Source organism: Vidua chalybeata, chromosome 7, assembly GCF_026979565.1.
Source record: "Vidua chalybeata isolate OUT-0048 chromosome 7, bVidCha1 merged haplotype, whole genome shotgun sequence".
NCBI classification, from domain to species: domain Eukaryota; kingdom Metazoa; phylum Chordata; class Aves; order Passeriformes; family Viduidae; genus Vidua; species Vidua chalybeata.
Genome location: NC_071536.1, coordinates 29,366,691 through 29,394,335, shown reverse-complemented (window position 1 = coordinate 29,394,335; position 27,645 = coordinate 29,366,691). Strand labels below are relative to the sequence as shown.

The following is a 27,645-nucleotide window of genomic DNA, read 5'->3' as shown; positions in this document are numbered from 1 at the left end:
GTTACCGGCTCACCCGCCGCTGTCCCTCGCTGTCCCCGAGGCCGGGGACACCGCTGTCCCTCGCTGTCCCCAAGGCAGCCGGCGGACGGACGCTGCCCTGCCGAGGGCACTGCTGAGCCCCGACCCCCCCAGCAGCCCCCGGGCCGGGCTCCCCACGCGCGGGCCCCACCGACCTGTGCAGGAGCAGCAGCAGCACCACTTCGCCAGGAGCCATCCTACACGGGAGCGGGCGGGATAGCCGCGCCTGCCCGCTTTCATGCTGCCGTCGGGCTGCTCATGGCAAGGAGCCACCGGCCCGCTTGCGAGAAACAACGAATGAAATAATAATAATAATAATAAAGGCCCAAAAGCAAAAAAAAAAAAAAAAAAAAAAAAAACCCAAAACCAAAAAAGGCTCGTTGCAAGCAGGCGAGCAGCGCGGCAGAGCCGCTGGCGGCCGCGGCGCCGGCAGCCGCTGTCCCCGGGCCGGGCGCGCACCTCCGGGGGCGGCGCCTGCAGCGGGGGCGGCGGGGGCGGAGCGCGCCCGGCCCGGCCGGGGCGGGGGGGCTGCGGCCGGACCGCGCTCCGCCGCTGCTTGGAAGGAAAAAAAAAAAAAAAAGAGTTTTCGGGAGGAAGAAATGCAGAACTGCGGTATCTGCGCCCGGGCAGGCGGTATCCGAGATCGGGAGCGAGAAATAAAAACTGCCTGGGAGGAAGTTTGCTAAAGCTCTGATACGTTGCGGGTGGGGAGTTCCACTAAAGCCTTTAAAAGGCAAAACTTGTATTGCCGTGGGGTTTTTTTTAAACTTCACAATGTTCTTGGCTTCCCTCCACGCCCCCAGTGCCATTCCTTAACTTAAGCATCTGACGGCTAAAACTCTTTACAACTGGCTGAAAATGCTGCCCAGCCGGCGGTGATCCCAAGGGTTCTGCCTGCTTCCTGCAGCAGCAGACCTGCCTGAAGCACTGCAGAGGGAATGCCTACCCTTCTGACACACGGACCGAGACACTCGAGATCCAGAGGCACAGCTTGCTTTGGAAGGTGCCAGCCTGTTGTGTTAGGATTTCCCACCTAAAGCACAGAAAACTGGAGGTGCTAAAAACATCCCGAACCTTGCTGGAGGTAGCTGGAAGGAGAGGTCGGGCAGGATTCCAGAGCAACAGCATCATAGCTTTGCACTCTCGCATCAAAAGCTGAACACAACAAGCTACTTCTCCCAGGCAGACACAGGTATTGAGAGGGAAGAGCAGAGGGGAGATGTGCCACGCTTTGTGCCACTGTGTGCCTGGGCTTCAGCCCGAGCGGGCACAGCCCTACTGGTGCCACAGGCTGCTCATCTGGGCTAAGGCTTTTGGCAATGGCTTTGGGCTAAGTGCCACTCCCAGAGTGGCAAAGGCCATCTCTGGACAGGAAGGGAGGGTTGGAGCCAAGGCAGAGTGCTCACAAACACACCTCAGGGTGCTATTGTCCAGGGCAGGCCTGGACTGAGTGATTCCATGTAACCATGGGGTGGGATTCCTGAAGGGATTCCTAAAGGATTCCTGGCAGAAAGATCCCAGTACCTGGTGCCAGGAGAGGGACAGAGGAGAAACTGAAAAACTCCCTCCACCACACTGGCAAATATGAAACTTTCCTGCTTCACTTCTGGCTGCTCTGCAGGAACTGTTCTTTGACTACAGCCTCAGTGGAAGGACTGACAACCTTGTAACACGCCTGAAGCACGCACATTTTCCTGCCAATGCCCTTGAGCACCAAGGTGTTTTCAGTGCATGAGAACAAAGGGCTCTGTAACTGTTTCCCATTTGCTGTATGTTGTGTCTTTCTTTGACTTGGGTCTTTGCCTATCTGGGAGCTGCAAGGGAATGTCTCGAGGGTGCACTCAGGGCTCTTGTGCCTGTAGTAGGGAGATAATATGTCACACACGAAGCAGAAACCACAGCTGCAGCCAGAGAAGGAAAAGGTGGGCTGGGAACCAGCTGGGACACCCTCACCTTCTGCACCTCTTCTTTCTGTGTTTGTCCCTGCCATGGCTCTCCAGGCAGCAGCTCAACTCAGCTCCTCTGAGTGATTCAGGAAACTTGTAGCAGGGCTCTTCTGAGGAGGCAGCTCCTCACTTCTCTGCTTTCTACTTGGAACTGCATCTCTCTTTTCTAACTCACCCCTGCACAGCATGCCCACCTCTTGCCCCATGGGCTGGCTGCCCCCACCCACCTGATCTCAGCCTGCTTTGTGCAAACAGAAAAGGGGTAAGGTCTTCACTGGCATTTCACTGCTCATGTGGCATCTGCCCAGACCTGCAATACAGGACCTGAGGCAGGAGCAGACAATACACGGAGCCTGGTTTGCCAGATCCCAGCTCTTGGTTGGTTTTAAAAATCACCTTAAAACCTTTAACACTCTTCATTTAAGAAACTAGGAAACAGCCTAAGCTGTTCACCTCTAGCATTCCACCTCTAAATTCCCGTGACTCCTGTGAGAGTTGTCCACCCTGAGGAGTCTTGTGGGTCTCTTCCAGCTCAGCATGTACTGTGACTCTGTGTGAGCCTCGCATGCTGGGGGGAGCCTGGGGAGGCAGAGGGCAACTGGGCTGATCAGAGCCATCAGCTGAGAGCCAGAGTGGTGGAAAAACATGCAGAGTGTGCCAACAGAGGCACCACAGTAACCCTGCCAGGGAATGAGGCTTCACTAGACTATGTCTATGGACATAGAATCTGAGACTGTGTGGAGGGTTGGGAAGCAAGGTTGTAGCTCTTGTTATTGCAGCCAAACTTTAAAACATAATTAAGGTGCAATTTTAGGTCTTAAAAAAACTCCTTCCCTAATTAAAACAGAATTGAAGTAATTATTGTGGGAGGAAGCAGGCTCTGCCCCTCCCCAGTCTACAGTTCCAGCAGTGTTGTAAAGATTAGCTCTATAAAGTTGCTCTTTAGAAACACGTACATCCATCCATCCACATTCATCACTGATGAATGATACATGGAATAAATATTTCACAAAATAAGGCTGAAAGCCACATTCTTAATAACCACACCACATCAATTAGCTCCTATAAAGAAGAGGAGGAGACATGCTGTGGGCAGTCTAGTTCAGCTCCAGCCCTAGCTGGGAAAAACATCTGTCAGCAGCAGCAAATTGGTGCTATACTGCCAGCTGCACTGATTCTTTAGCTTCAAGTAGGGAATTCAGCCTTTGGGATGTAGAAGTGTTGCAGAGATTGTGTGGGGGATGGAAATGTGTATGGCCCACTTGCCCGAGGTGAAGGCCAAGGAGCTGCTTGTCTAGGACTAGAAGATTATTGGGCAGGATGAATTTATGTGTGACTGTAGTCAATGAATTATCAGTATGTCACCTGAGAAGGAAAAGATCCCTGCCCCTGCTCTAACCTATGCCTGAGTCAAAGAATAGAGTCATAGAATGACTCTAGAGGTTTGGGTTGGAAGGGACCTTAAAGGTCATCTTATTTCAACCTGCTGCCATAGGAGGGGCACCTTACACTTGAACAGGTTGCTCAAAGTTCCATCCAACCTGGCCTTGAACACTTGGCAGACACAATGTCTCCAGGCAATCTGTTTCAGTGCCTCACCACCATCACAGCAAAGAATTTCTTCCCAACATCTAACTTAAATTTCTCCTTTTTTACTTCAAAACCATTCCCCCTTGTCTTATCACTATTTGCCTTTGTAAAAGGCACCCTCCCTCTTTGCTATAAACCCCCTTTACTGGAAGACTGAGTCACAGGAGTTCTTTAAGGAAACATCTCCTGGAACCACACTCCAAATGCTCCCATCATTACCTGCACTGGAGTGAACAAGAAAATTTTATGGCCCTGGCTGGCTGCATCTGAAGTGAAGTCTATTAGCAGTGTGTCTGCACCATGGACCATGTGTGCTGCCCTGCCCAATACCGATGATGAACGGGAAGTCATCTCAATCTAATGTCAGGATGACAAGGAAATTGCTTCTGTCTACTCTTAAATACTCCTTTAGAAATTCCCCAGGCATATGAGTTACTTTCATATGAAATCTGAGATGGTCTGTAAAAAGTACTGTTGTTGCAGAGTTCTAATAGTTTTACCCAGCCTTCCTGTGAAAAATTTGGGGTTAAAGATGGAAAACAATTTTTTTCACTGCCTTCAGTGCTCCCTCACACCTGCAGCAGCTATTTTATTTTCTAGGTTATGAACTGAGGGACTTATCTGAGGGAAACAAAGGACAAAATAACAAGGGGATGTAAACTGGCATGGCTTCATTTTGGGTCAACACAAATGCAGTGAAACACGCCTGGCCCAGATTGCCCTGGAGGTCTGTAATGCAGAACGGCAGTGACAATATTTCTCCCATAGTAACAGGTGCTGTTTCCTTCCCCCCCATCACATGCATAGGGAGATGAATAATGTAATAGCTGTCAGAAGCATCTGTTCATTACTTATGCAAGTCAATCCTACATTGTGCTTTAGGGTGTAAAGTGATCTCTGCAGAAAATCCATCCCTATGGACATCACTATCATGGAATAAGATGTACTATGGTTGATTTATTTTTTTAATCCAATGAAGCTTAAGTATTAGCTACCCCTTTCTTAGAGAGGGATAGCAAACCAACTATCTAACAGAAATAACTGGTGGATGGCAAAAGGAAGATGGATTTATACAGTTTTAAAAACATAATTTAAATATTTGTTGTGCCTTGCAGTGTCAAATTCAGATAGTGCAAAGACATGCGTGAATTTTTTGTTCATAGGGACATTTAGGTACCTCTACAGAGCAATTCAGAGGGTGCAGGCAAGACAGTAAACATGGACGTTCTGAAAACTAGTGCAAACCACCAGGACTTAGCAGAACTTGTTTTTGGATTATGGTCTTGCTCCAGTTCATGGAGAAATCAGGACTTACACTGCAGCTTCAGGAGCCCATTAGATGCTGGTTTCAAAACTCATTCTGTCACTTGCTTTCTGGTTGACTTTAGGGGAAAAAAATTACCATTTCATGCCTCAATTTTCCTATGTGAAATAAAAGGATATCAGCATTTCACATTCCCTTTAAAGTGGTCTGAAACAGAGATTAGACATCCTACACTGAACAACAAGTAGAGCTGTCATTGTTGTGTCTTGAAATGAGTGTGACAAAATATGTCTCTGGTGCTATTGGCTTTTGGAATCAGTATTAAAAAGCACCTTGATCAATACATCTTGCCTGCAAATGCTACTTGCAAAACCAGGTAAATCTGAACAGCTGCAGGGAAACAGATTGGCAGAGTGAAGCAGTCCTTGCTCAACCAGCACATTTCAGTACATTATTCTTGGCTCTGACTGCAGCTATTTTCAACAGCACTAAACATTCATTAGATTAAATCAAATGAACCACATTCTTTAAAAATAGCCAGAGCCTTGTCGTGCCAGTTGGAAAAAACAACAAGTTTATTGGGTACTAAAACAGATAAAATAAATTAAAAATAAATAAATAAATGGAGTCATATTCCCTCCTGGTGCAAGAGAGCACAACTCCAAGGAGAGGTTTTTGGCTTCTCAGTTCAGCACAGTGGTAGGCAAAAAAAGAACATTCTCAACTAGCTAAACCAAACAAATTAAGAAGAAATATAGACAGTCCAGCACAACCTCCACACTCAACTGCAATGTAGGCATATGTTCAGCAAATGTTAGGATATACCATCCTTATCTCTCTGCTGTGGATGTCAGCACAGGGGGGATTTATGGCAGCTTAGAAGAGTTGCCATGACCTGACAGCATCCTGGCACACCAACTCTACTGTAAAGCCAAAGGCCACAGCCAGACCCGTCTGCTCTGCTGTGATGGACCTCACCTTTACACACTGTTCACCCACCTCTCTCAAACATCACAAGCCCCTCACTGACACCAGCCTGTCTTTCCTTATTTACAACCCATCTTTTCTCTTTCTCTGCATTCTATGAAGATGGAAGATCTACAGGAGAGAAATTGCTCGGAGACTTATCCCCAAAAGTATCTTACAGAGATCATCAAGTAAAGGTGGATGACTGTAGAGCAGACCACAGAATAAGATACACATATTTGCTTTCATGTGATTCAGTCTGTTTCAAGGGAGTTTAGATTTGCCCCCCAAATATTCAGGTAGGTACAGCCCAGGATAGTTTCACCTGCTTTTGGAGCAGAACACGTTCTGCAGAACACATATGCCCTTTCAACCTCCAGCTTAACTTTGCATCTCAGAGATCTCGGAACAGATTCCTACACTGTCCAGTTCCTCTGGTTTCCTGGGCACAGGACCAATTCTCCTATATATACAGCTTCTTCCTAAGCAGTAACCATTTGCTGACAGTGAGTTTCTTAAGAAAACAGTTACAAGCTGGTGTAAAGTACAGCCCCGTTACTGTCCTGTCCTCCCAGATCTCACTGTAGGCTCACCTGCCCCTGGACTGGTTTTACCTCTTCAGCAAGATCGTGTGTGAGCAGAGGGGACGTCTCTGACCTGCCAGCAGTACCACCAGATGAGTTATGCTCAGATGAGGCTGCAGCAAAGAGCCTCACCTCACAAACCAGTCTGACCTGGGAGGCCCCGTCAGCGAAACCACACACCACATTGTGTTGGTGCAGTATCGACTGGTTGCTGGGGAGCTGTGCTGGATGGTGGGCACATCCTGAACGAGCTACTGGTCAGAATAAAAAAACCCAACCCTTCAGCAGAAAAGAGTGAAATAAAAATTTAAAGCAGGTTTGTGTTTGTTTCCTGAAGCACTTATCTCCATTAGAACAGAGACATATCTTTGGGAGTTACAGCAATACCCAATGACAGAAGACAAGAGGCATTAAAGTGCTGCCTTTTGGACATGTTTTGGCTCCTGTCTTACTGTGTTGGACCTCAGAGGGGAAATCAGGAGCCTATCTCAGCCCATCACAGTCTGCTTCCCAAGACAAACAGGAGCCTCACCCACTGGTGCATGACAAAGGTGAGTTGTTCTAGCAACTACATACTAACAGTGTAACAAAAATATTCCTAGCCTGCTTGTCCTGACTTGCCTGAGGTTGTTGTATTTGGATGGTAGAAGCCACAGCTGATTTTCCTTTAAATGCTATTTCTATTTCTTTAGAGTAAGTTGTTACCTGTTTTGGTTTGTTTGTTTGTTTAATGGAAGAGTATTCAGACTATTTTCCTGGGATGTTCTGCAGCAAATTGCGAGTTCTGTTCATCACTTTTCCTCCACCCAGTACCCAACACAAACAGGGTTTAAGACAAGCTAAAAGAAAAATTTAAAAACTGGCACACACTGTTTGCTGCTTAGGGGGGAAAATTTTCTCTGTTTGGCCAGTCTGGAGGAATTGCACTCAAATAAAAATAAAATTCAATGTCAGTATTGTAAAAGCTTATACTTATTTGGGCCAAATTACTGCATTAACTGTATTTTCCACTTCCCTTTTATTTTAAGGTAAAAAGACTGCAGAGGAGGTCTTACCAGGCAATGTTTAAGATGGCAAAGCTTTCTGATTTACAACACCAGATCTAAGACAAGCATAAAAGAATCTGTAAAGCTGCTATTGAAACTTATGGCAGGTATAAATAACAAGGGCAGACATAGCAAGCAGCCTGCTGTGCAGAGAATTGAAAAAAAAAGTAGTTTTAAAGCTATTTTTATCAGCTGGTGGAATGACTGGCTAGAAAACAACCCTTCTTTTTTCAATGTGGAGCACCTCTGCCTGCTTTCATTCTTTGGTGTCCATATACCAGCAGTGAGGATATTTTGAGGATGTTAGCTCTCTGACAGACAGGATTTCTGCTGATGTTCTGTACTGAAATGCTGCTCCTGGGAATGCCAGTCTAGCACCGAAAAATCTGGAAATCCCCCTTCTGTTTGGTACCATCAGACATTGCCAAAAGCTGGATTTCTACACACTGGAATTTCCAGTCACCACAAGACAGAAAACCCTGTAGGTCTTTCTGCAAGAGGGACAAGTACATGATGCCATGGAGTACTTTTTAATTTCTATGTTCAGGCAATCTCTTGGTATGTAACAGTTCCACATTACATGATAGTTCCATGAGCACTTTGAGTTGTCAAGAGCCAATAGTCCTGCCAAATCCATTTGGTGCCTTTTCTGTCTCTCCCAGGTGTCTGCTCCTTCCTCCTGCTTCCCCTGTGCCAACAGAAATGTTTGTGCAGCCTCACAGTGAATCTGATCCGCAAGTGTGGATCCAGGTTAAAATTGATCTTTTTCCTAGTGGGGAAAAAGAAGTTTTGTTTTAGCCCAGATTTGTTCCTTGATCTGCCTTCGTTCTCCTGTCAGCATTGCTCAGATTTCACTGCAAAAGCCTCAAGCTGTGTGGCTGTTGCATCACCTGTACTGCTGTGCTGTCTCCTGGTCTGGGTGATCCCACTGTTGTGCTAGATCCTGGCTGCTCAGGTAGGCACAGGACACATTCCTCATGCTCAGGGAGGTTCAGGCTCCTGGTATGAGACAAAATGGGTACTTCAGCTGGCTGACAATCTTCTGCTCAGCTGAGAGAAGCACCAGCCCCTAGTGCTGCTGAGCTCAGCCTGTCTCTGTTGTGCCTGCATGCCCCATTTTATGATGGCAATCAGGAGCTGATGGGAGAGGAATGAGCATTTTTGCATTTTTACGTGCAGAAAGGCACATCTTTGGAATAATGAAAGGCTGCAGCAGATTGAACATTGCAGAACGTGTCGAGCTCCCAGGTGAAGGCTGTGTCCCAGCAGATGTCCTGTGGAGCAGCAATGTGTGCACAGCACAGCCACAGCAGATCTGTCTGGACAGATGTGCAATGGCCATGAGGGTTACGGGGTGTAAAGCCTGAACAACCTTCACCAGCCATCCATGCACAAAGCTTTTTTCAATAAGGTTTTTCACAGGTCAGATTAGCACCAAGAGCACCCCAATTCCTTCACCCTGCATGAAACTTAATTTGACTTCTCTAGTCTGTGAAAGGAAGAATGTTCTTATTTCACTGAGTAGGAGTCCTGCAGAGTTAATAAGTTCTTTGGTGCTTTTCTGAAAAATGGTTCTTAAAGCCAGACTCTGTTCTCTGGTAGCTAAATGCAGTTCCCACAGATTTCCAAAGAAACTGGATGTATGTTCCTTGGCAAAATACAGTTATTAACTTAAAATCCTGAAGATACATGAAATCTACAGAGAAAATAAGGAGCTGGGTACAGTCTCAAAGAAGTAAAACTGAACTGCACAAAGACCTAAAAATACCTTTTAGAAGTGTATCTTGAGTTCAAATATTTTGGTGTTCCTCCTAGTCTAGGAAAAGAGAAAAATGCCCTTGAAATATGATCACTGGGTGCTACTGTTGAACTTGTAATCTTTTTGGCTTGCAAAAGCAAAGGGCAATAAAAAAAAACAGTCATTTGGCATCAGACAGTATAATGTTGTTGGTGAGAAAAATGGAACCTTAGGTTCTCTTCATGAAAACAGGAGTCACCAACACTCATGAGCTGCAAATTGTCTTGCTAAGGAAAAGAAGTCAGGGCTGCTTTATCAGTGAAGTGCTGGATAGTGTATGACTACTGTTTTTCTTGGAAGGCACACATTTAGTGAGGCTGGAGGCCATCCCAATCTTTCCTGCAATATGCAAACAATTATCTCTATGCTGTGTAAAATTTAATTTGTATTTTGCAAACTCTGTGAAGAAAAAAACCAAACTTATTCAACTGCATTACAATTCTGCAGAATCAATGACTGTTCAATGCATATGAAGAATATCTGATACAAATGTAAAGTAGCATCTTCTAATAAATGCTAGGACATCCAAGGACAAGGATGGTTTAACATCTGTTTTCCTGTTCTAGATTGTGAGAGACTTATTTAAACAGATTTAAGGAAAATGCAGTCAAATATGGACTCTGCCTTCAAGAAAAGAAAAGTACAGTTCTGGAGTTAAAGACAACATTTTTATAAAGAAATAATATTCTTTATGAGACCAGCTGATATGAATGGGAAAAGATACACTAGCATTTATGTGAATGACCTCCTGTTCTAGACTTTTAGACCATCATAGTTGCAATAGCATTAACTCTACTTTCTAAAATTTGGGATAAATCTGAACTAAGCAAATTTGACATTGTTTCAGGCTCTTTTGCAAAATGTGTAACCTGGGAATAGTGCTCTGACAAAATGCTTGCATAAATGACAGGAAAATAAGGCTTCTTGTGTCAGGATCAATATATCAAATCTGTGCAGTGTGCTGAAACAGATACACAGAAACATAATTTCTGTTACCGGAAATACATTATTTAATACACATGTGCTTTGCATCTTGGTTTGCCTATTTCTGGTCAGACCAGTCAGGGAAATGGGATTTTTAGCAGAACTAGTTCAATTCAAAACATGCTCATAAAATAGTTGTTTAAGATTAGCAACAGAAGGATCAGCCCAGCTGTATACAGGCCTTGCAGGGTACAAATACCACATTTAGGATTAGTCCCTTTAACTGTCTGGAAGCTGACAGAGTGGGGAGGCAACATTTTGGGGAATCCAAGATCATCAGTCATTAGTATTTGTCTTACTGCAATTCTTGCAAGGACCAGTAGTTATAGGTTCAATCTTTGTGATTGTGCTGTTGAAAAGTACATCCACAGTTTGACACTAAGTTAGTAGGGATGTCAGGTCTGAACCCAGAACCAGCAGTTTACTTTTGCCTTTGTGCTTAAACTTTTAAAATTTCAGGGAAAAGGATCAGGCAGTGAGTTACACAATATTGAGCAAGGCAGAAAACCCTGAGGAGCACAGGGTGGTGGTGCACTGAAGATGGTTACACAGCAAAAAACCCAGGCAAACAACTCCCATCCCACTCTTCACCCCACGGTCCTCGATGGATTATGGTTCAATGTCCATCTGTGAAAATGCTAAATTTAGTCTGTGCTCAGAGGAAACACAAGACTCAAGTCATGCACATGCTCTCGCTGATCTTTGAGGATGACCTTCCTGTCAGCTCCATGGGCCAAGTGCTGCAGAGCCACCCCCCCTCCTCACCACACTACTGTGTTTTAACACACATGACTAAATACAGAGGAAATAGACTTTACCCAAGGAGCTATTTCTATACCCTTCCTCCAGGTGCTCGTTTTTCACTGGTGGGGCAGAGGTGTGGGGATGCTCTGGCTGCTGGCTTTGGGTCAGAGCTGGTGTAAAACCTCATGGTACAAACTGAACTGCCTGCTTGCTCTGGTGTCTCTGCACTGCACTGAGGCACCGCAGCTCCCACGAGGAGAAGAAAGAGAAGGCACCCACATGGTTCCTTTGCAGTTAATTGAAAGAATATTCAGACCATTTTCAGCCGGTGCCTCCCCTGGCTAACTGTGCAGAGCGCTTTGGATAATCCCTGACCTGATCTCTTGACCCTGAGTACCACAGCAGGAGAGCTGAGTCCTTTCTCAGTACAACAACCACTGCTCAGCCTCTGTGAGCATCATTTGTGGTGCTTCAAAGGCCCCTCTCTCTTCTCTGATGCTGCTAACACAAGGGAAGGCTGAGCTCTGCCATTCTATGAACAGACACATGCTGGGATCACTCAAGGGCTGGGGACTGGTTTAGAGTCAGGAAGATGCCTCTGGTCTTCCCCAGGCCAAATGGGATCCTGCATAGCCCACATTACTCTAGAAAACTATCTCAGTTAATTACAAGTCTAATATTTACTCAGTAGAACAGTCTTAGGTCTTTGTTTCCCAATAGCTGGGACATCAATATGTGAGCAATTAAAATTAAAGTTTCCTTTTCCAGCATGTGTTTGAAGACAAGCTGGGAAAAAAAGGACTGATGCAGCATTGTGTGTCAGCATGTATGCTCAGCTGAAGTCCTCTCAGACCATCCCCTGTCAGATGGCTTGTGGGGCCAGGACAGGGCTGTGGCCACCCACTCACCCATCACCTGAGCAGCCAGGGGCCAGCTGGGACCTCCCCTTCATGCGCTGCAGCTGAGGAGGAAGTTCTCACTTCTCTGCAGGATAGCAAAAGGGATATATCTCGGTTGGCTTAACCTGGCCCTGAAAAGCATGAGCTGGCCCCAGGAAAGGAGACTGGTAAGGCAGGCAGGAGAACCAGGAGGGCAAGGAGAATTTATGACTCTGGTCTTCCTCTGGGGCTGTGCAAGGAATTGCAGTCCTGAGCCTGACACAGAGAAGGATACCACTACTGAGTTTCTCTCCAGTTTCCTTGCCAGACCAAGTGCTGAACCCTTTGGCACTCTTGCTGAGTCTTGGTGGTCCACAGCATTTTAAATTGCCTCTATTTCTCTCTTTTTTTTTTTTTTTTTTTTTTTTTTCCCAGTGATAAAAACAGCATATACATTGTACTGTGAAATTCGGGGTTAAGCTGACAGCAACTATGTGGATAAATTTTACCCACCCTCTGTCAGAAGGGGAAGCAAAGACAAAGTAAACAAGAAAATTTGCAGGCCTTCTCTCTTTTAAACAAAGAATCCTGTGTTTAAAATAATAAAAATCCACTGTACAAAAGCAAAGCAACTTCCCCCAAAATAGCCTTTCCTGTTTTATCAAAGCATTCATCAAAATTGTCCTTCTCCATAAAAATAAAGGTAGAGTACTGGAGGCCTTTTGTTTTGACTAGATAACTGAAGCTGAAAGAAACTGAAGCAATAAATATAAGTGACTTTACTGGTATGTCCCCATGATTGAATGTAGGTGTTACTATCTGGTGATGCCATACTGGAAATAAAAAATAATGAAACAGAAATACCACCTCAGTGAAATAGGGCTATTCACAAACCATGGAACAGCCTGCACACTATCTGTACCTTGAAAGCATGGCTCCCACAGCCTGCATATGAGTTGTGTCTGTGACTTGCAGGGGAGGACATATATTTCCAAAGGACTTGTCAGTTTGGTTCTGTTTTCTTGATGTACCCGACAGGTAAAACCCCTGGTAGAGCTACAGGCATAGTGATATGAATACCCATACACAGATATGGCTCATCCTCTCAGCCTTGGCTTGGCTTACCCCTTAGACACAATGAAAATCAGACCTCATCACCCATATTTGGTGATATTTGATATTTGGCTACATATTTGTTCATTTTTTTATTATTTTCAAGATAACTGTGCCCAGGAGAAGGTATAAGCATGGATAACTCCAAGGATGGACACTTTATGGGTGCCTGAGTTCATCTGCAGGGCAATTGTGAAGTGGGGGAAAGCACAGAAGTGTGGGATCAAAGTACAGCAGTAGGGAGGGAGTCAGGCATCAGCAGCTCTCCAGCACTGCAGCAGACACTGCCACTGAGGTAGAAAGGAGCGAGATGATGGGGAGAACTGTGAAGGGCCATCAAAGTGAAGGCAGACAGACTTTGTTTGATGAGAGAAGGGAAAGCCAGTAGAGGGAAAGGATGACGTGACTGAAATAGCAAAGTGGTTTTGAATTCTTTCATCTTTATTTTCCTGTTCCTTTCACAGCTGCATGGAGCCACACTTGGATACTGAGGCAGAGCAGCAGACCCTGATGCCAGGCCAGAGATCTGCCATTTCCTACCACACTCGTGACCAACTTGTTACAGAATCTCTATTATAACTGAAAAGGAGTGAAAATGAACATTTCCTGATGTGATTTTTTTGAACTTGTAACAAGGACACCATGAGGCACTTAATGCCAGCAGAAGGGGTCCATGTGACCTCTCTTGAAAGACAGCCTATACTACAAAATTTTGATTCTGAACACCCTTGTTGGATCAGTATCAGGAACAGAAGTGAGGATTTGTTTTTTTAAAATTTAAATATTGCATGTTTATATTGACAATGGGAGTCTGAACATTGTTTAATAGGAGCCCCATGACCAGCTTATGTACCAGTTAAATCAATTGTGTTACCTAATGAAATGTTTCCTTTAGTTCAGAGCCTTACAAACATTTTAATTGACTGCTCTTCATTAAGACTCTCAAAACCAGAAACAATTTCTCAGCCTTCACAAGGACAAATGAAGGTTTAATGCAGCACACTAAAACTTCTAAATTGTCCTCACACAGCTCCCCTGGGACATCAGGAGTCATTACCATGGAATATGTTTGCAACAGAGATGTTTAAAACACAACCGAGAAAGTGCTTGAGCCAATGCAGATCACAATTTAAAGCTCAACAGGAACAGGGATATAACAAAAGCAGCCTAGATTCTTTCCCTGCACTAAAACCCAGGATGTTCTTAAAAACCAGAGATGTGGGAAGAAACAATTATGCTTTTCCCTACACAGATGATTCTTCTGAGATCAGGAACTGGAGGAAAGAGTCTTTCAAACATGGCAAGAACTGGATTAGTGTAACCAGCTTTGCGCACTAATGCATTAAATGACCTGCTCTTTCCCACATGGAGAAATTGCCAAAATGCAGGTCTCAGTGTGACCTCTTTTTCATTGATACCACTCTTCTCACCAGCCTGGTTAAATCCTTATTCTACTTCCTGCTGTTGCAGCCCAGCCTGCCATGGCACCTACCAGCCCCAGGCTCTCTCAGGCTGCAGGTGACTCCCAAACACATGAGCTGTGACTGGCACAGAACCAAAACTGTCATCCCTCCTGCCCAAAGCCTGGTGCTCTGCCAGTGACTCCTGGACAAAGTGACCCATCTGGGAAACACGGGCAAGATGGTAGCATACACCTTGCATGATCTGTGTTTCCTCTTCCTCTGAAAAAATCCAACTATTTGTCAGTTTGGTCTGGTACGAGGACCCACCACTGCCACCACAGCCCCGTTGTTAAGTGGACTTCAGCCTGCACAGCAAGATGTTTGCACAGCGTCTTAAAAATATATATTCTCATCTCCTCCAGACAAAGTATCCTGTGGGCAGGATCTGCTTTGGGGCCCTGAATAGGACCTTCCTCTCATGTATCATCAATCCAAAACAAATGCCATGAAACCCTCTCTCTTTTTTTAATGTCCTCTTTTTGTGATGGAGGTTGCTTAAAATGACTGCAAGAACTAACCTCTGTTTCTCTTTGAGTTACCCCATGTGCTTGATGTTACAAGAAAAACCCTGTGTAAAGGGTCATCAGATAATGACATTTAAGACCAAGATTTCATCTAATTCTTTCATGGGCCAAATTCAAATTGGAAATCACTCAAAGGTTGCCAGCAGGAATATGCTTGACTCAGTGGGCTTAATGAAGGTCATTAAATTGCTTTCTATCCAAGTACATTTCTCTCTCAAATTGAAATTTATAGCTTAATACCTTAGAGCTCAGTTATAGGATAAAAGAGATAGAAATAAAAGTCACAGCTTTCCTGCATATATTCATATGGGATAGCTCAAACAGAGCTTCATTTCTAGTACCAGAGATCTTTCTTTTTCCTTCCTAGGAATACTAGTCAGAAAAAAACCCACCCTGCAAATTCTGGAGCCCAGTAACAGAGACTGCAGACTTGAGTAAAAATTTTACTTAATCATCTGTATATCACTTGCAAAAGGTTGATCTCAGAAACCTGTTTGCCTTTTTTCAGAGGGTAGTTGCAAACACTATCAGATCATCAGAAAGGAAGGACAGGCAGGAGGATACTTGTGCTCTGGGCTGCAGTCAGGTTATGAAAAAATCAAATGTGTATCCTCCAAAGGAACACAGCCAGGAGTCAGGCGGAAGGCTGGGAGACCAGTCCTTAAAGCCTCTGCACTCTTAATGATCAACAAGAGAGATCTGTACAGATGTTTCATTACAAAAGGTAGGAAGTGTTCTCTTCTGGGTGTGTTCTGTTATATTCACACCATGTCTTTCCTTTTGCAATATTTTATGGTAATTCACCACCGATTTTCAAAGGAATCGTGTAAAAGAGTGAGAGCCAGGCAGAGCACATGTTCAGTTGTGAAGTTTGGTTTTGCATTTCTAGTGGCTTTCAGTTAGACTGTTCAGAAAGGCTTTGTGAGGACTTGCACTGATGATCTACAAAATGTTCTGGTGATCCCACCAAATCATTCAAGCCTTTATCTATTCAGATGTTGGCTGACATATTACTTTCTTTAATCTTTCATTTTAAGGACAATAGGTAGCTTCTATGAGCAATGATTTACATTTATCCTCCACCAAAAGCAAAGAATTATGTGCCTTGGTAATTGCAAACAAAATCCAGCTATTAATCTGCTTTTCTGCAACTGTTTACATACTTGAAGCAGACCAGGAGCATCATTAATGTTGATATAAGATGTGCTAGCCTTTGTTCTGGGTTGTAGAGAAAGGCAAGAAATTGTGGAAACCTGGACTGAGGGATTCTGCATCCAACCAGTGCCTAAAGCTCTACTGGAAGTAGAGAAGGGCACAACTCTGAATAGTCAGAAACCATTTTTGTCATGCTAATCTTTCCAGAACCTCATAGGACCAGCAGGCTCTTTCAGCAGCTACTGCATTTTCCCCTTTAAACTTACTCCTCTTTTTTTATTCCCAGCATCTGTTCTTTCAGTTTAAACAATTTCCTGTTTTCCTAATAGAGGGAGAACTGATTAGACACAGAGCCTATTTGCTGTACACTGGCCAAAATTGTGGACGGGGTGGTTATTTTTATTATTTCTAGCTGCACTTCTGGAGATCCCATTAATTCTGAGGCTCCCTGATACAGCTTTGGTATGTGCAGGAAGAAAATTGAGGCCAAGGGGGAAAGAGATATAAAGGAAATAAAGGCCATGAACACATGGCTGGAGCCAGTCTGCCCCAGACTCACTTGCTCAGAGATGCTGGGCCAAGAGGCAGTTCCAGCCTGGGAGCAGTGGCAGTGTGTTAGGTGAGAAAACCTGCCCACAGGCAGGCAGAGCATGCCAGCAAAGCCTTGCTGCTCTGCTGACACAGCCTGGTGGCTTCCAGCTATCACTGGGCACGGGTCCACCAGCCACAGCCCAGCACTGTGCCCATCCTGCCCTACCTGGGGTGCAGTTGTGCCCTGAAGCTCACACAATCATACCAAAAGAAGAGTCTCCATGTCCCCTGCCAGCCTTCAGCCGCTTCACCACCCCAGAATTTCCTTCTTCCCTTTTCACAGCCTACTCTTGCAACATTGAGGTTTTATTTCATTTAAGGAAAAGCTCTACAACCTGGAGCTCTCAAATGTGGTTTGAGTGGTGTTTCACAGTGCCCTTGAGCAGAGACACAAGCCCAGCTGCTGGACCATGCACACAGCAGACACGTCCCCAGCTTCCTGTGAGTCATGCCAGCCAGTGACTGCTCTTACGCAGACCAGGCTGATTTTCAGCTTTACCTTTCTGTTAAGTCACAGATAATTTGTGCAGCACTTCTCAGCTGAGGGCCAGGACAGGCTCCCGTGGCAGCAGCAGCAGGGCAGGCCCCGGGAATGCAGCAGGGAGAAGAGCTGCCAGCGGGTCTAAGAAGTGCATGAGGAGTTTGGAGCTCACACTGCAGACAGAGCTGACAGCTGAGGGGATCAAATCTGAGAGAAGCCGAGCTCTTGTCCTCTGGGTTTGGATCAAATCCTCTTGCAGGGAAACTCTGATAGCAGACTCTGGCCCCACGGCACTGCTCTGTCCTGGGCGTGTGTCCCACTCCCACTCTCCGCAGCGGGAGTGCAGGCAGGGAGCGAGGACAAACTACAGCTCAGTTTCAGTGCTTTTTCTCCAAACAAACAAAACCACCAAGCCTAACTTGCTCAAGCAACAATGGATCAAATTCTATTTCTCTTAATGCTAAGTGGAAAAAGAATTTAAAAAGAGAGTTCAGGTTGCTGGCTTCCAGTCAGGAGTGGGATGATAGGAACCTTTCCACCCTGGACATTACTTGTGTTGTGCATGGCCACAGGTGGGGCCATAGCCAAAAGGAGACCTGCTCTGGCCACACTGAGCTGAAGCAATCCTGGTCTATCAGTCTGGAGCATCTCCTAAGCCTGCTTGAATGGATGCTGTATGTGGGACACACATTGCTCAGAACAGAACATCAACTAAAGAGGCCACAGACACCACAGAGACAAACAATATTCACCATTCGTTGTGAGTGAAGCCCAAGCTCTCAGGATAATACCAGAGATGTGTTTTGTTCCACACTGACTGTAAAGGATCCTTTCCCCATTGTACTGTGCCATTACACACACAATGTCTCCAGTTCACAAGGTAGTAGAGTGTACCAGTACTCACTGGTGGCCTCTTTGCATGTACAGACAAGGATATACTAAAAGAACATGGACTAGTGTGCACTTTGGCAATCATAAAATAACATATCCACAATTTGGGGCATCTTGGGTGTATAGACAGCATGGCTTTCCCTCGTTCTAGGCCTTTAGGCACTGAAAACAGTCCCTCTGCTGTTTAAAAGTCTTACTTTTGTCCAGAATCTCAAGACAATGATTCCACATAGCAGAAGACGCACATGTACAAACACTGATTCATGGACATGGAGTCAGGCTAGTGCTGTGCCCATTCACAGGGACCTGGGAACAAAACTCACCAAGGACTGAACATCCTTTTACTCACTGACTGCAGGAGCAGCCCAAGCAGCTTTGCACTTACACGATACAAAAGGGAAAACCCAAAACAATCTTAAACCAGCTGGGCTGTTGCCTACCTTTTCCTGAAGGGAAGAAGCAATCCATCTCCACACTGCTGCGGGAATGGGAAATGCAGAGAGCGCTGCTGGGGACCAGACCCTCCTGAGGGGGGCTCCGCTCCGTGGTCCGGACCAAACACCAGCCTGGCCTCTCACTTGGCCTCTCCAGCAGCTCCACTGTCTGCCCCACCTGAATGCTCAGCTCGCTGCTGTGGCCCGCTGTAAAGTCCTGGAGCACCACAGTTAGTTCACACCCGCCAGACAACTGCCCAGGTTCAACAGAAAAAAAAAAAAAAAAAAAAAAAGAAAAGGAATAGATGTTAGTGAGGGTAGGATGAAAGCAATCATCTCTGCATCATATTTACACTGGCAAAGACAGGATTTGTGTTCCTTAGAAGCCAAGTTAATAATTTGTTTTGTCAAAGTTCAACACGTTGTGCCCCTGGTTTCCTTTACTTCTTATTGACTTTGCTGGGCTGAAGTGACACACCAAAGCTACCCACCCAGTAACCTTTTGAATGCTAGCTGTGGGGGAGTTTTTGAGCTGTGTATCTTCTAGCTGTGAGTGTCCATCAGAAACCCTGGAGGGGTTTTTTTTGCTTTAATTTTTGGGTCACTTTCTAGCTTGGCAATAGCCCAGGACGCCTCAGTGCTGTGCTTCATGGTGTGACAACTCCCAGCTCATCCCTCTACAGCAAAAGCGAGGCACATTCCCACTGGCCACCACCGCAGTGAGGAAACAGCTTCTCTTTTCTTGGAAGACAAGAAACGTACTCTCATCTTCCCAAAGTTGCTCTTGGGACCTCTTGGGAGGCTATGAAATCCTGATGGGGCAGATCAGAAAAGCTCCTCCCATGCTCTCTGATGGAACCCAGAGGTGTAAATATATAAACACAGAGTGATTGATTATATGCTGACTTTCAGGATTTGCACCTAGGAATAAATGTAGCATTTTACTTCCGTACTGAGTGCTGGAACTGCTGCTTTCCTTCAGCCTCACACTCTGTGACTCTCAAAGGACAACAGTGTTCTGTGTAACCACAGCCCCTGTATAGCCAGGGACTGGGAATATAACCATTTGTGTGCACATAAAGAAGTGATTGTAACGATTTGTTTTTAACAAAGCTTGGGGTTTCTTTAATGGAATTGGATCTCAGAGTTGGATCCTTGCAGGTGTGAGATCCTTCCAAAGGTGTGAGAATTAATCTAAGTTTTTCTGGCCTGAGGAATCTTTCTTAATGCTCCTGTGCAATGTGGATTTCTTGCTGCCTGCCTGTTGTTAGGGACCCTCTGTCTTTGTCCTGTGTGCTGCATGCTTCCCCGAGGTATGCAGGAATCTTTGGGGTCCTTATTCCAGTGTCAAATTTGATAGAAGTTTTGATAGAAATTAGTTCACTGATTCAGAAGTTATTAAGATGAGGATAGTAAACAAGCATGATACTGTAAACTTAATTTTCTTAGGATATGAAGCTAAAACCAAGGATATTATACAATAATTTTAAATGAATGACTTGTAAACCCAACTGAATTGGAAGAAATCTTGTCAGATGCAGACTAACTGTGGAATTAGTAAAAAATTCTCAGCTTGAATGGGGGATCCCTTGAGGAGAGCACACACATCTCTATAGACTTCACTTTTGAGCTGGTACAATCTCAAAATCCCTTATCTCAGCCCAAGCAGCCCCAGAACACACTCCCATGGGAACAGCCTGTCTCCCCACTCAGTGGCATAGGGGGTTTTGTGTCCAATGCAGATGTGAAAGAAATCCCACTCACAGGGGTGATATTCACAATTACAGAAAGGGGTCAGTGGACAAGGACTGGTTCTCACCTGTCCTGTGTCTCTGCCGTAGACGAAATGCTAGATTTGGGGAAGAAGAAGGAAATATTTCTCTGAAAGATTATTTGTAAGTAAATAGAAAAAAACAAACAAAACAAACCATGGCAGCTGTTTGAGGCCGTTCAGACCAAGTGCTGGCATTAATCCTGGCAGAAAGAGCTCAGTGCACCAATGAAAGTGCACAAGAGGTCAGTGTAGCACCTAGCTGGGCAGCTTATCAGCAAACCCACCACTGGTCATGCTGACAATCTCCCCATAACTGGAGAACAGACATTCACAGGGATGGTAAGAATGAGATACTGCTATAATATTTGCTGAGGTTTCTTTGCTGTGGACTAATCTGAAGAGTAGAAAATCTTCCTGACCCAATATAGAATACGGTTTGGCATGGTGTGGGATATTTAAGACAGGAAGAAAAAAAACTGATTACTTCTTGATAAATACACAGACATATCTTACCAAAAGTGATGGATTTCTCCTAATTCTTGCACTATTCCATGCTAAGTAAACTTTCTGTCCCCCAAATTATGCTATCTATGATATCTTCTCTGAAAAGAATCAAATCTCTTCTTCTTTTAGGGGAAAATGTGAACAAATACTCTGCTCTATCAGCTTCTCTCCCACAGAGCTGTTTAGAGCATTCCATGCCCTATCCCGGAGTACCACTAGGTGTCCGTGTTTGCCATCACACAGCAACTGAATTTGCTATAAAGAATTAACTCTTGCTTGTCCTCGAGGTGCTTATCTAAGAACGAGGTGCAGTGTCTGGGCATGAAGGAGCTGGTTCAGACAGCATCCCCAGACTCATTGGTTTCAATGATATGGGCAGAGGATGTTCCAGAATATTAAAAAAATTGTCTTCAGAAAGTTCCGATTGAATTTTGAAAAATAAGTAATTTTCATTGCTTAAGCAGGAAAGGAAACAGCCTGGGAATATTCCAGAGAAAAAGGCCTGGTCAAGATGACACCTGAGAAAGTTTGGGACAAACAAGGCACTTCCCAGGAAGCATCAGTCTGGGCAGTGCTGCCCTAAGCAGCTCCCTGCCGTCCTCTCCGGGGGCTGCTGACCTAACATCAGTTTATGGCAGGCCTTGTCATCCCTTCCAAAAGAACGAAACATCTGTGACACAAACAGATGCTTCAATTTGGGCAACACCTGTAAATGTTGTCCCAGTGGAGGCAGGTGTGCTCCATGAAGGTACCTCGGGTACCTTCCAGCTCTGTGTGCCTGCTTTCGATTCATTATAACAGCAATTTAATGTAATGAGAACAGGAAGCGATCATCCCCTGGAGGAGCTCCTGGGCACCTGGTGTGAGATCAAGTTCTGCCTCAGCAGACAAGATTCTTGTGTTCCCCCCCACCATCAGACTCTACCTTTGATGTGTGAGGGAGGGAGCTTGCTTCCCTCAGCTCCCTGGAGGCCTAAATATCCCTGAAGGCATATGAATTTATATAATTTGCTGCTCCAGGTTCTGCTGCATGGAAATGTGGACCAGGGCTTCCACATGCTCCAACTGACTGGCTGGAGCCAGTGCTGAAACAACACATTTCCAGGGAAAGAGCCCTCCTTTGGCAGGTGGAATTAAGCAGTTTCCCTTTTACAGGTAGGTGCAGGTGGTAGATACAAGCAGTTAGCTCAGGGAGAGCCTATAGATCATTTTTAGGTGCCAGTTCCAAAGAACAGAAAAGGAACAGATCACTTTTAGGTGCCAGCTCCAAAGAACAGAACCCTTCCTGTTGCCCAAGGGCTTCCAAGTATTTCCCAGGCCTGCTCAACATCTTACATACCACCACACCACAAAGAACATTTTCTTACCAAATTAACCCACAGCAAAGTAATCTCTCTGGAAAACTTATGATATACTAATATATATACAACTTGTAAGCCACTGAGGAATAATGCAAATACATCTGATTCCCGATGACAGAAATTATTTCACCTCCAAAGTGATCACTCAAGCTGTTAGTTAGTTACTTAATTTGTTTTTAGAGAACAATTTTCCAGCTTCAGAGAAGTATATCATGCTTCCCTCCACGCTGGAGCATGGAAATAGGAATATAGATGGACTGCTGGTTTCTCACACATATTGCATTTGTTTTGGAAGGAAAATAGAGAATGACCATGGGGTTGAAATTCACAGGTAAATGGCTTCACATTTTAACATATAATGTTCACTTTTATTATTCCTGGGATTAAAACCACCATTAAAGCCACGGACTGGATATATTTAGAACCCAGACAGCACTCTAATCTGTATATGGCACAACGAGACACACACATTAAAATAAAAATAACAATGCAACATGCCTTTGCAGAGCACAAGGCATAACTGAAAGATCTGACACAAGGACAGATCTAACAAATTACACAGCAAGCAACAGCCTTAAAATCAGGAAGAAAAGGAAATGGTAGAAGCAAATAGCAAAATGTAATGAGGAAGCAAGAGGGCTGTATGTCCTGAGAGAAGCTGGCAGGAGCCCCAGCCTGTCTCCACAGTGCCTGCCATCAGCAAACCATCTCCCATCCTCTGCCTTCACAAGCTCCTGGGCTAGAAAACATCACTGTGCATTCAGTGTGTAAATGTTTTCTTCAGTATATTCTAATCTAGTGGTCAAATCTGAGCTGGAGGGGAGCCCTGCCCGTTCACCAGTGCAGGCAGGGACTCGGGCACAGCCCTCAGGAACTGCTCTCTCTGCTGCAGGAAGCTGCTCACAAACCTCAGAGCATTGATGTGAGCAGTTCATGTCAGACATGACATCATGTCAGACACACACAAGCCTTTCTGCTCCTGGGAACACTCACCCCAGTGCCTGTCAGCTGCAGGAGAGTGAAGTACAAGCAAACAAAATGATCCCAGGCATGGTCACATCCTGCTGTCGGAGTGTCCAGGCTGCTCCAAGAGCAGGAGCCAGCTTAGCTCCAGCGACCAGCAGGCACTGGTCAGTGCAGGATGACCATGAGATTGTCCTTCCTGAACCCCAGTGTGTGCATGGTCACTGTGCACCTGTTGCATTTTCAGCCACAAAGCAGCAGCCAGAGGAAGCAAGGCTGAACACCAGAGGCATATTCATCATCATAATGCAGATGGAAAACACCTACCAGGTCACAGGCTGTCCTTCCTTCCCTCAAATAAATCCCTAAAATAGATCTTAAATAGTCCTAAATCCACTCCAGGTGAAAGTGAAGTGGGCATGGTTAGCTTTCCAACAGGGGGAGCAGGTATTTGGAGGCGGGTGTCTGAAGTATGTTTAAGTGTTTTGAAATATGCCAACACTGCTGTGGAAACCCACACAAGCTGGTTATTTACATCTATTCAAGAGCACACAGAGCTCAGCTAGTTTAAACAAAGCATTTTGTGTGCTGCAGCACTATGGCCTAATATAAATTGCTAGTTTTCTGTTGCTTTTAGGCTTTATCTCTGGTTCTGGATGAAAGCCAGTTTTGAATAGAAGCATTTAGTCTCCATAAACAGCCTATTTCAAGAGGGTGAGAGAGGCAGTAGGAGCAAGAATGGGATTTGCATTCTTATCAAGAGATTAAAAAAAGTGAATCAAACCACTCAGATGTTCTGTCTGCACTGAAATAAATCCAGGAGCTGTCAATTTAGCTGGGGGACAGACATGAGAAATCTTATCCCCTGCAGAGTTCTTTGAAAATTTCTGTAATTTTGTAGAGATTTTCTTTTTACTAGGAGGTTAGAGAGTGAGAGATCAAATTCAAAAAAAGCCTTTGAGGAATTTTAGTGCTAGAGAATTGCTTTCATTTTTTTACTCTTTAACGGGCTCTGTTTGGAGTGTGAACTCTGAGTTACCCATGTTTGTCACTCTAAAGCCTCTCAGCTCTAAAGGATGCTGAGCTCTGGCAATGCTGGTGGATGCTTTGCTGCATCTGTTCAGGGCTGGTTTTGTGGAGACAGGTTGTATTTCAGGAGCTATGGGCTAACCAGGAATAACCTGCTACAGTCAGTAGCATTGCTCTGGACTGAATAGCTCTGAATTGAAAATTCAGTGGAAAATGCCTGACTCATCTGAATCCTTCTTAGTCCTCAGGCCCCATCTTCCATGAAGATGGAGTTGGTGCTTCCCACTCTTTCTACTTTGTCTGACTGAACAGAGAGGATCAGTGCTTGAGCTCCAGGGGAAGGTCTGTTTATATTTAGGCAATTAATCAAACAAGTGGCTGGGATAATGGTGACATCCAATGGGCCAAATGTAGCATCTTTTCTCCTCTCAACAAGGAGATAACAGAGGCATCTGGGTGTCCAGCATTATAAATATAAGCACAGCAAGTTATTCCACAGCAGGAAGAATAGACAAATGGCATGTGGGACACATAAAATGCTAAAGGAAAGGAAATCTGGTGTTATGGTCTCAAATAGCACATACCTTTCCAGCATTTCTTGCTGGAGTTCCTACTAGACGACTATATCCTGACTCTGCTGGGTTTTGGACTCTGGCACATGCTGACATCTGCAGAACAGCTTGAATGGAGCTGCCTGAATTATTTCTGGAGCCTTTTTTCCAGAAAGTAAGACTAAAGTTGATCCAAATGAAACAGCATTTCTAGCTATAAAAACTGCTTTTGAAGATAAAGACAACCAGATTCACTTTGTTTCACGCAACAAATTGAACCAGAGCATGCCTGTGTTTGATCTGAGGGTTTCCTCATGGCATTTGGCTCAGAGAGCTGGTACCCAAATTCCATTCTTTTCCCTTCCCTGGAGAAGCACAAAATGGAGCAGATATCATCTGCGCTCCTCAGTGACACACAGCCAGCACATCTGGCTCCAAAACCCTTTGGCTTTGGAGGGTGAGCAAGGACGATGGCTGAAACTCTCCAAGGTAAACCCTACCTGCTGTCTTTTGCAGCCACAAGATGTTCTAATCCAACACAGGGTTTATAAAAATGCAAGAATAGACTGAAATCAGGGATCCGACTAGCTGTTTTCTTTCATATTTGGCACCATTTTGAACCAGGAATCAAGAGTTCCAGTCACAGATGATTCGTCAGACACCAACTCCTGAGACACTCCTAGCAAGCACACAAAATCTGATCATGTATTCTGGTCAGGAACTTTGTGAAACACCTCCAGGTATAAGCAGCAGAGGCAAATGTGCACAGTAAAAAGTCTTTCTTCACAGCTGATGATTTTAAAATAGAAACCCAGCTGCTGGCATCACATACCTGGTACTGGTGGAGAAAGAGGATTTGAGGCTGATGAAAGTTTGAAACACAAGGGATAAGAAAATGAGCCCTTGCAAAAGGTGGGTTATATGAATATCTGTCTTTATCTGCCCTGAGCAGAATTTTGAGAAAGGAGACCAAAAAATCTTCCAGAAACCTTCCTCCTTCCACAGTGCTCCCAGCTCAGTATGACCCCCGCTATTTGTTTCTCAGCAAGGAACCTACAGATTCACTGATATCAACATCAGGAAATAATTAGGTCCTTAATTAACCACCTCAGCTTTTAAATTACACCAAAAGGAAACAGTTACCTGAAGAACTGTGAACAGGGGTTCACAGTAACTAGAGGAGAAATCTCAGATGGCCTTCTTGAGAAGGAAACAAATGATACAACAGTAAATGAAAAAAAGCACAATAAGGCCACCTAAGAACTTTAGACCAAAGTATATATCAGTGTGTACACTAGATCAGATTTGCTTAATACACATATCCCCAGATTATATTTCCTTTATAATCTGGATAATTATTTTAAATGGGTACATTGCTGTCTGCAGAGTTATACTTTTAATGGACTTATGAAAAGTGATATCATTTCAGTCAATACCCAAGAGATCTTCCTCTCCTTGTCAAGTAAAAAGTAGACATTTCCAAGACACAAAGTTGTAGATTGCTTCAAAGCTGTGTTTTCCTGGTCCTGCTATAAGAAGTGAGGGCTTGAAGGAAGAAAAGGGATAATCTTATATTCTCTTCCTCACCTCTGCCAGCATGCAGGAATCAGGATTTAGTAGCCAAGTACCACTGTGGTTTAGACACAAATAAGATTGATTACCATAGATAGATACCCTCTCTAGTGACAGTCATGCCCAGCAGACCCTCTGCTGACCTTCACTGACCTGCCCCAGGTGCTCTGGACTCTGCTAAAACATCCCCCCTCCCCTGCAATGAATGTTGGATATCTAAAGGCAGCATGGACGGGGAGCCCAGCACAGAGAAACACAAAAGCCTGCCCTCATGCCTGGTAGCATCATAGGAAACCACAGCACCCCTCCTTCAGGGATATTAACTCTCTCAAAATGGGTGAGGATCTGCACAGAGAAACCAAAACCATGATGAAGTACTTAAAATATCCTCTGATGGTTTTTTTGCCTAAATTGATGAATTCACAGAACAGATGTTTGACATAAAACTGGCTTTGTTTTTAATTGGAGGAGATTATTTAAACTATGTCTAAGCCATATGGTCCTGTAAGCCTGACTCCCCTTTGCCATTGCTGGAGAGACCAGCTTGGCATCCCTCTCTGTTTCCAAGTAATTTCCTTTATACAGATTTAATAGCTGCTATTTTTTTATTTTTTTTATTATTGGTCCCTAGGTCCCATTACTATAAATCAGGGCCTTAGGCACAAAATTGATTCAAAGGTGGATTTGGACAAGCTGCTTTGCATGTTTTTCAGTACTAGGATGGTTTAATAGAACATAAAGGGGAATGCAGATGTGAATACAGAAAACACTTTGGGAGGACTGGTGACAGTGGGTGATGTTCATCTCCAAGCCACTAAAGGAAGACCTGGTTCTGGCTAGCACATTTTCCTGCCCCTTTTCTCCTTGCAAGTGTCACACTGAAGACAGTGAATTTTCAGAGGGATGTAGTAGACACTAGGAAAACCACAGATGCTACCAAATGACTGATAGAAGGCGCTGGGTGCTAGGCAGGCTTCAGGCTAAAAGAACATGTGATGGTTGAAGGCATCCTAATGATCTGCTTCAGCTCAATCTTCCCATTAATCATCACAAAAAAACAGGTCACTGCTGCTGCAGAAAGGCTGCAGGAGTGATCTCTGCTTGAAGCAAAGCCAACCTTGAGTGGGAGAGTTTGCAAAACTCTTGCATGCCAATACCCTGAGGTATACCCGAAGAAAAAAGAACTTGGGAGAGATGATCACTTGTGTTGGAGTCCTCCCTACTGCTTGCCTTGCCCACTGCACCCTCTGAGCCTTTCCAGCATTGCTGCAAGATCTTCAGCCCATGATGGGTTGCAGCTTGATTCCCAAGAGTTAAATCCTGGGGTTTTCATTCCCTTTCCATAATACTGCCATTTACTTGAGGTGACCTCATTTGCCAAGTGATGTCACAGTGTGCACGATGGAGCCTGGCACGTCGAA

The 27,645-nt window shown here is 44.7% G+C and overlaps 2 protein-coding genes across 3 annotated transcripts in view; both read right to left on the bottom strand.

Annotated features, from left to right (window-relative positions):
- LOC128790932 (kalirin-like) overlaps positions 1-489 on the bottom strand; it is a 77,047-nt gene extending 76,558 nt beyond the window's left edge. Inside the window, exon 1 of one of the 2 annotated variants that reach the window (XM_053948139.1) lies at positions 174-489. In XM_053948139.1, the coding sequence (XP_053804114.1) occupies positions 174-258 (85 nt within the window). In that variant the 5' untranslated portion in view covers positions 259-489. The remainder of the gene's footprint in view (positions 1-173) is intronic. The other variant, XM_053948140.1, reaches the window with a different exon arrangement.
- The window catches only part of LOC128790931 (kalirin-like), a 406,721-nt gene that overhangs the window by 11,181 nt on the left and 367,895 nt on the right, over positions 1-27,645 (bottom strand). Inside the window, exons 34-35 of the mRNA XM_053948138.1 lie at positions 20,290-20,319; positions 18,477-18,723 (exon numbers count right to left, since the gene is read on the bottom strand). Of these exons, the coding sequence (XP_053804113.1) occupies positions 18,477-18,723; positions 20,290-20,319 (277 nt within the window). The remainder of the gene's footprint in view (positions 1-18,476; positions 18,724-20,289; positions 20,320-27,645) is intronic.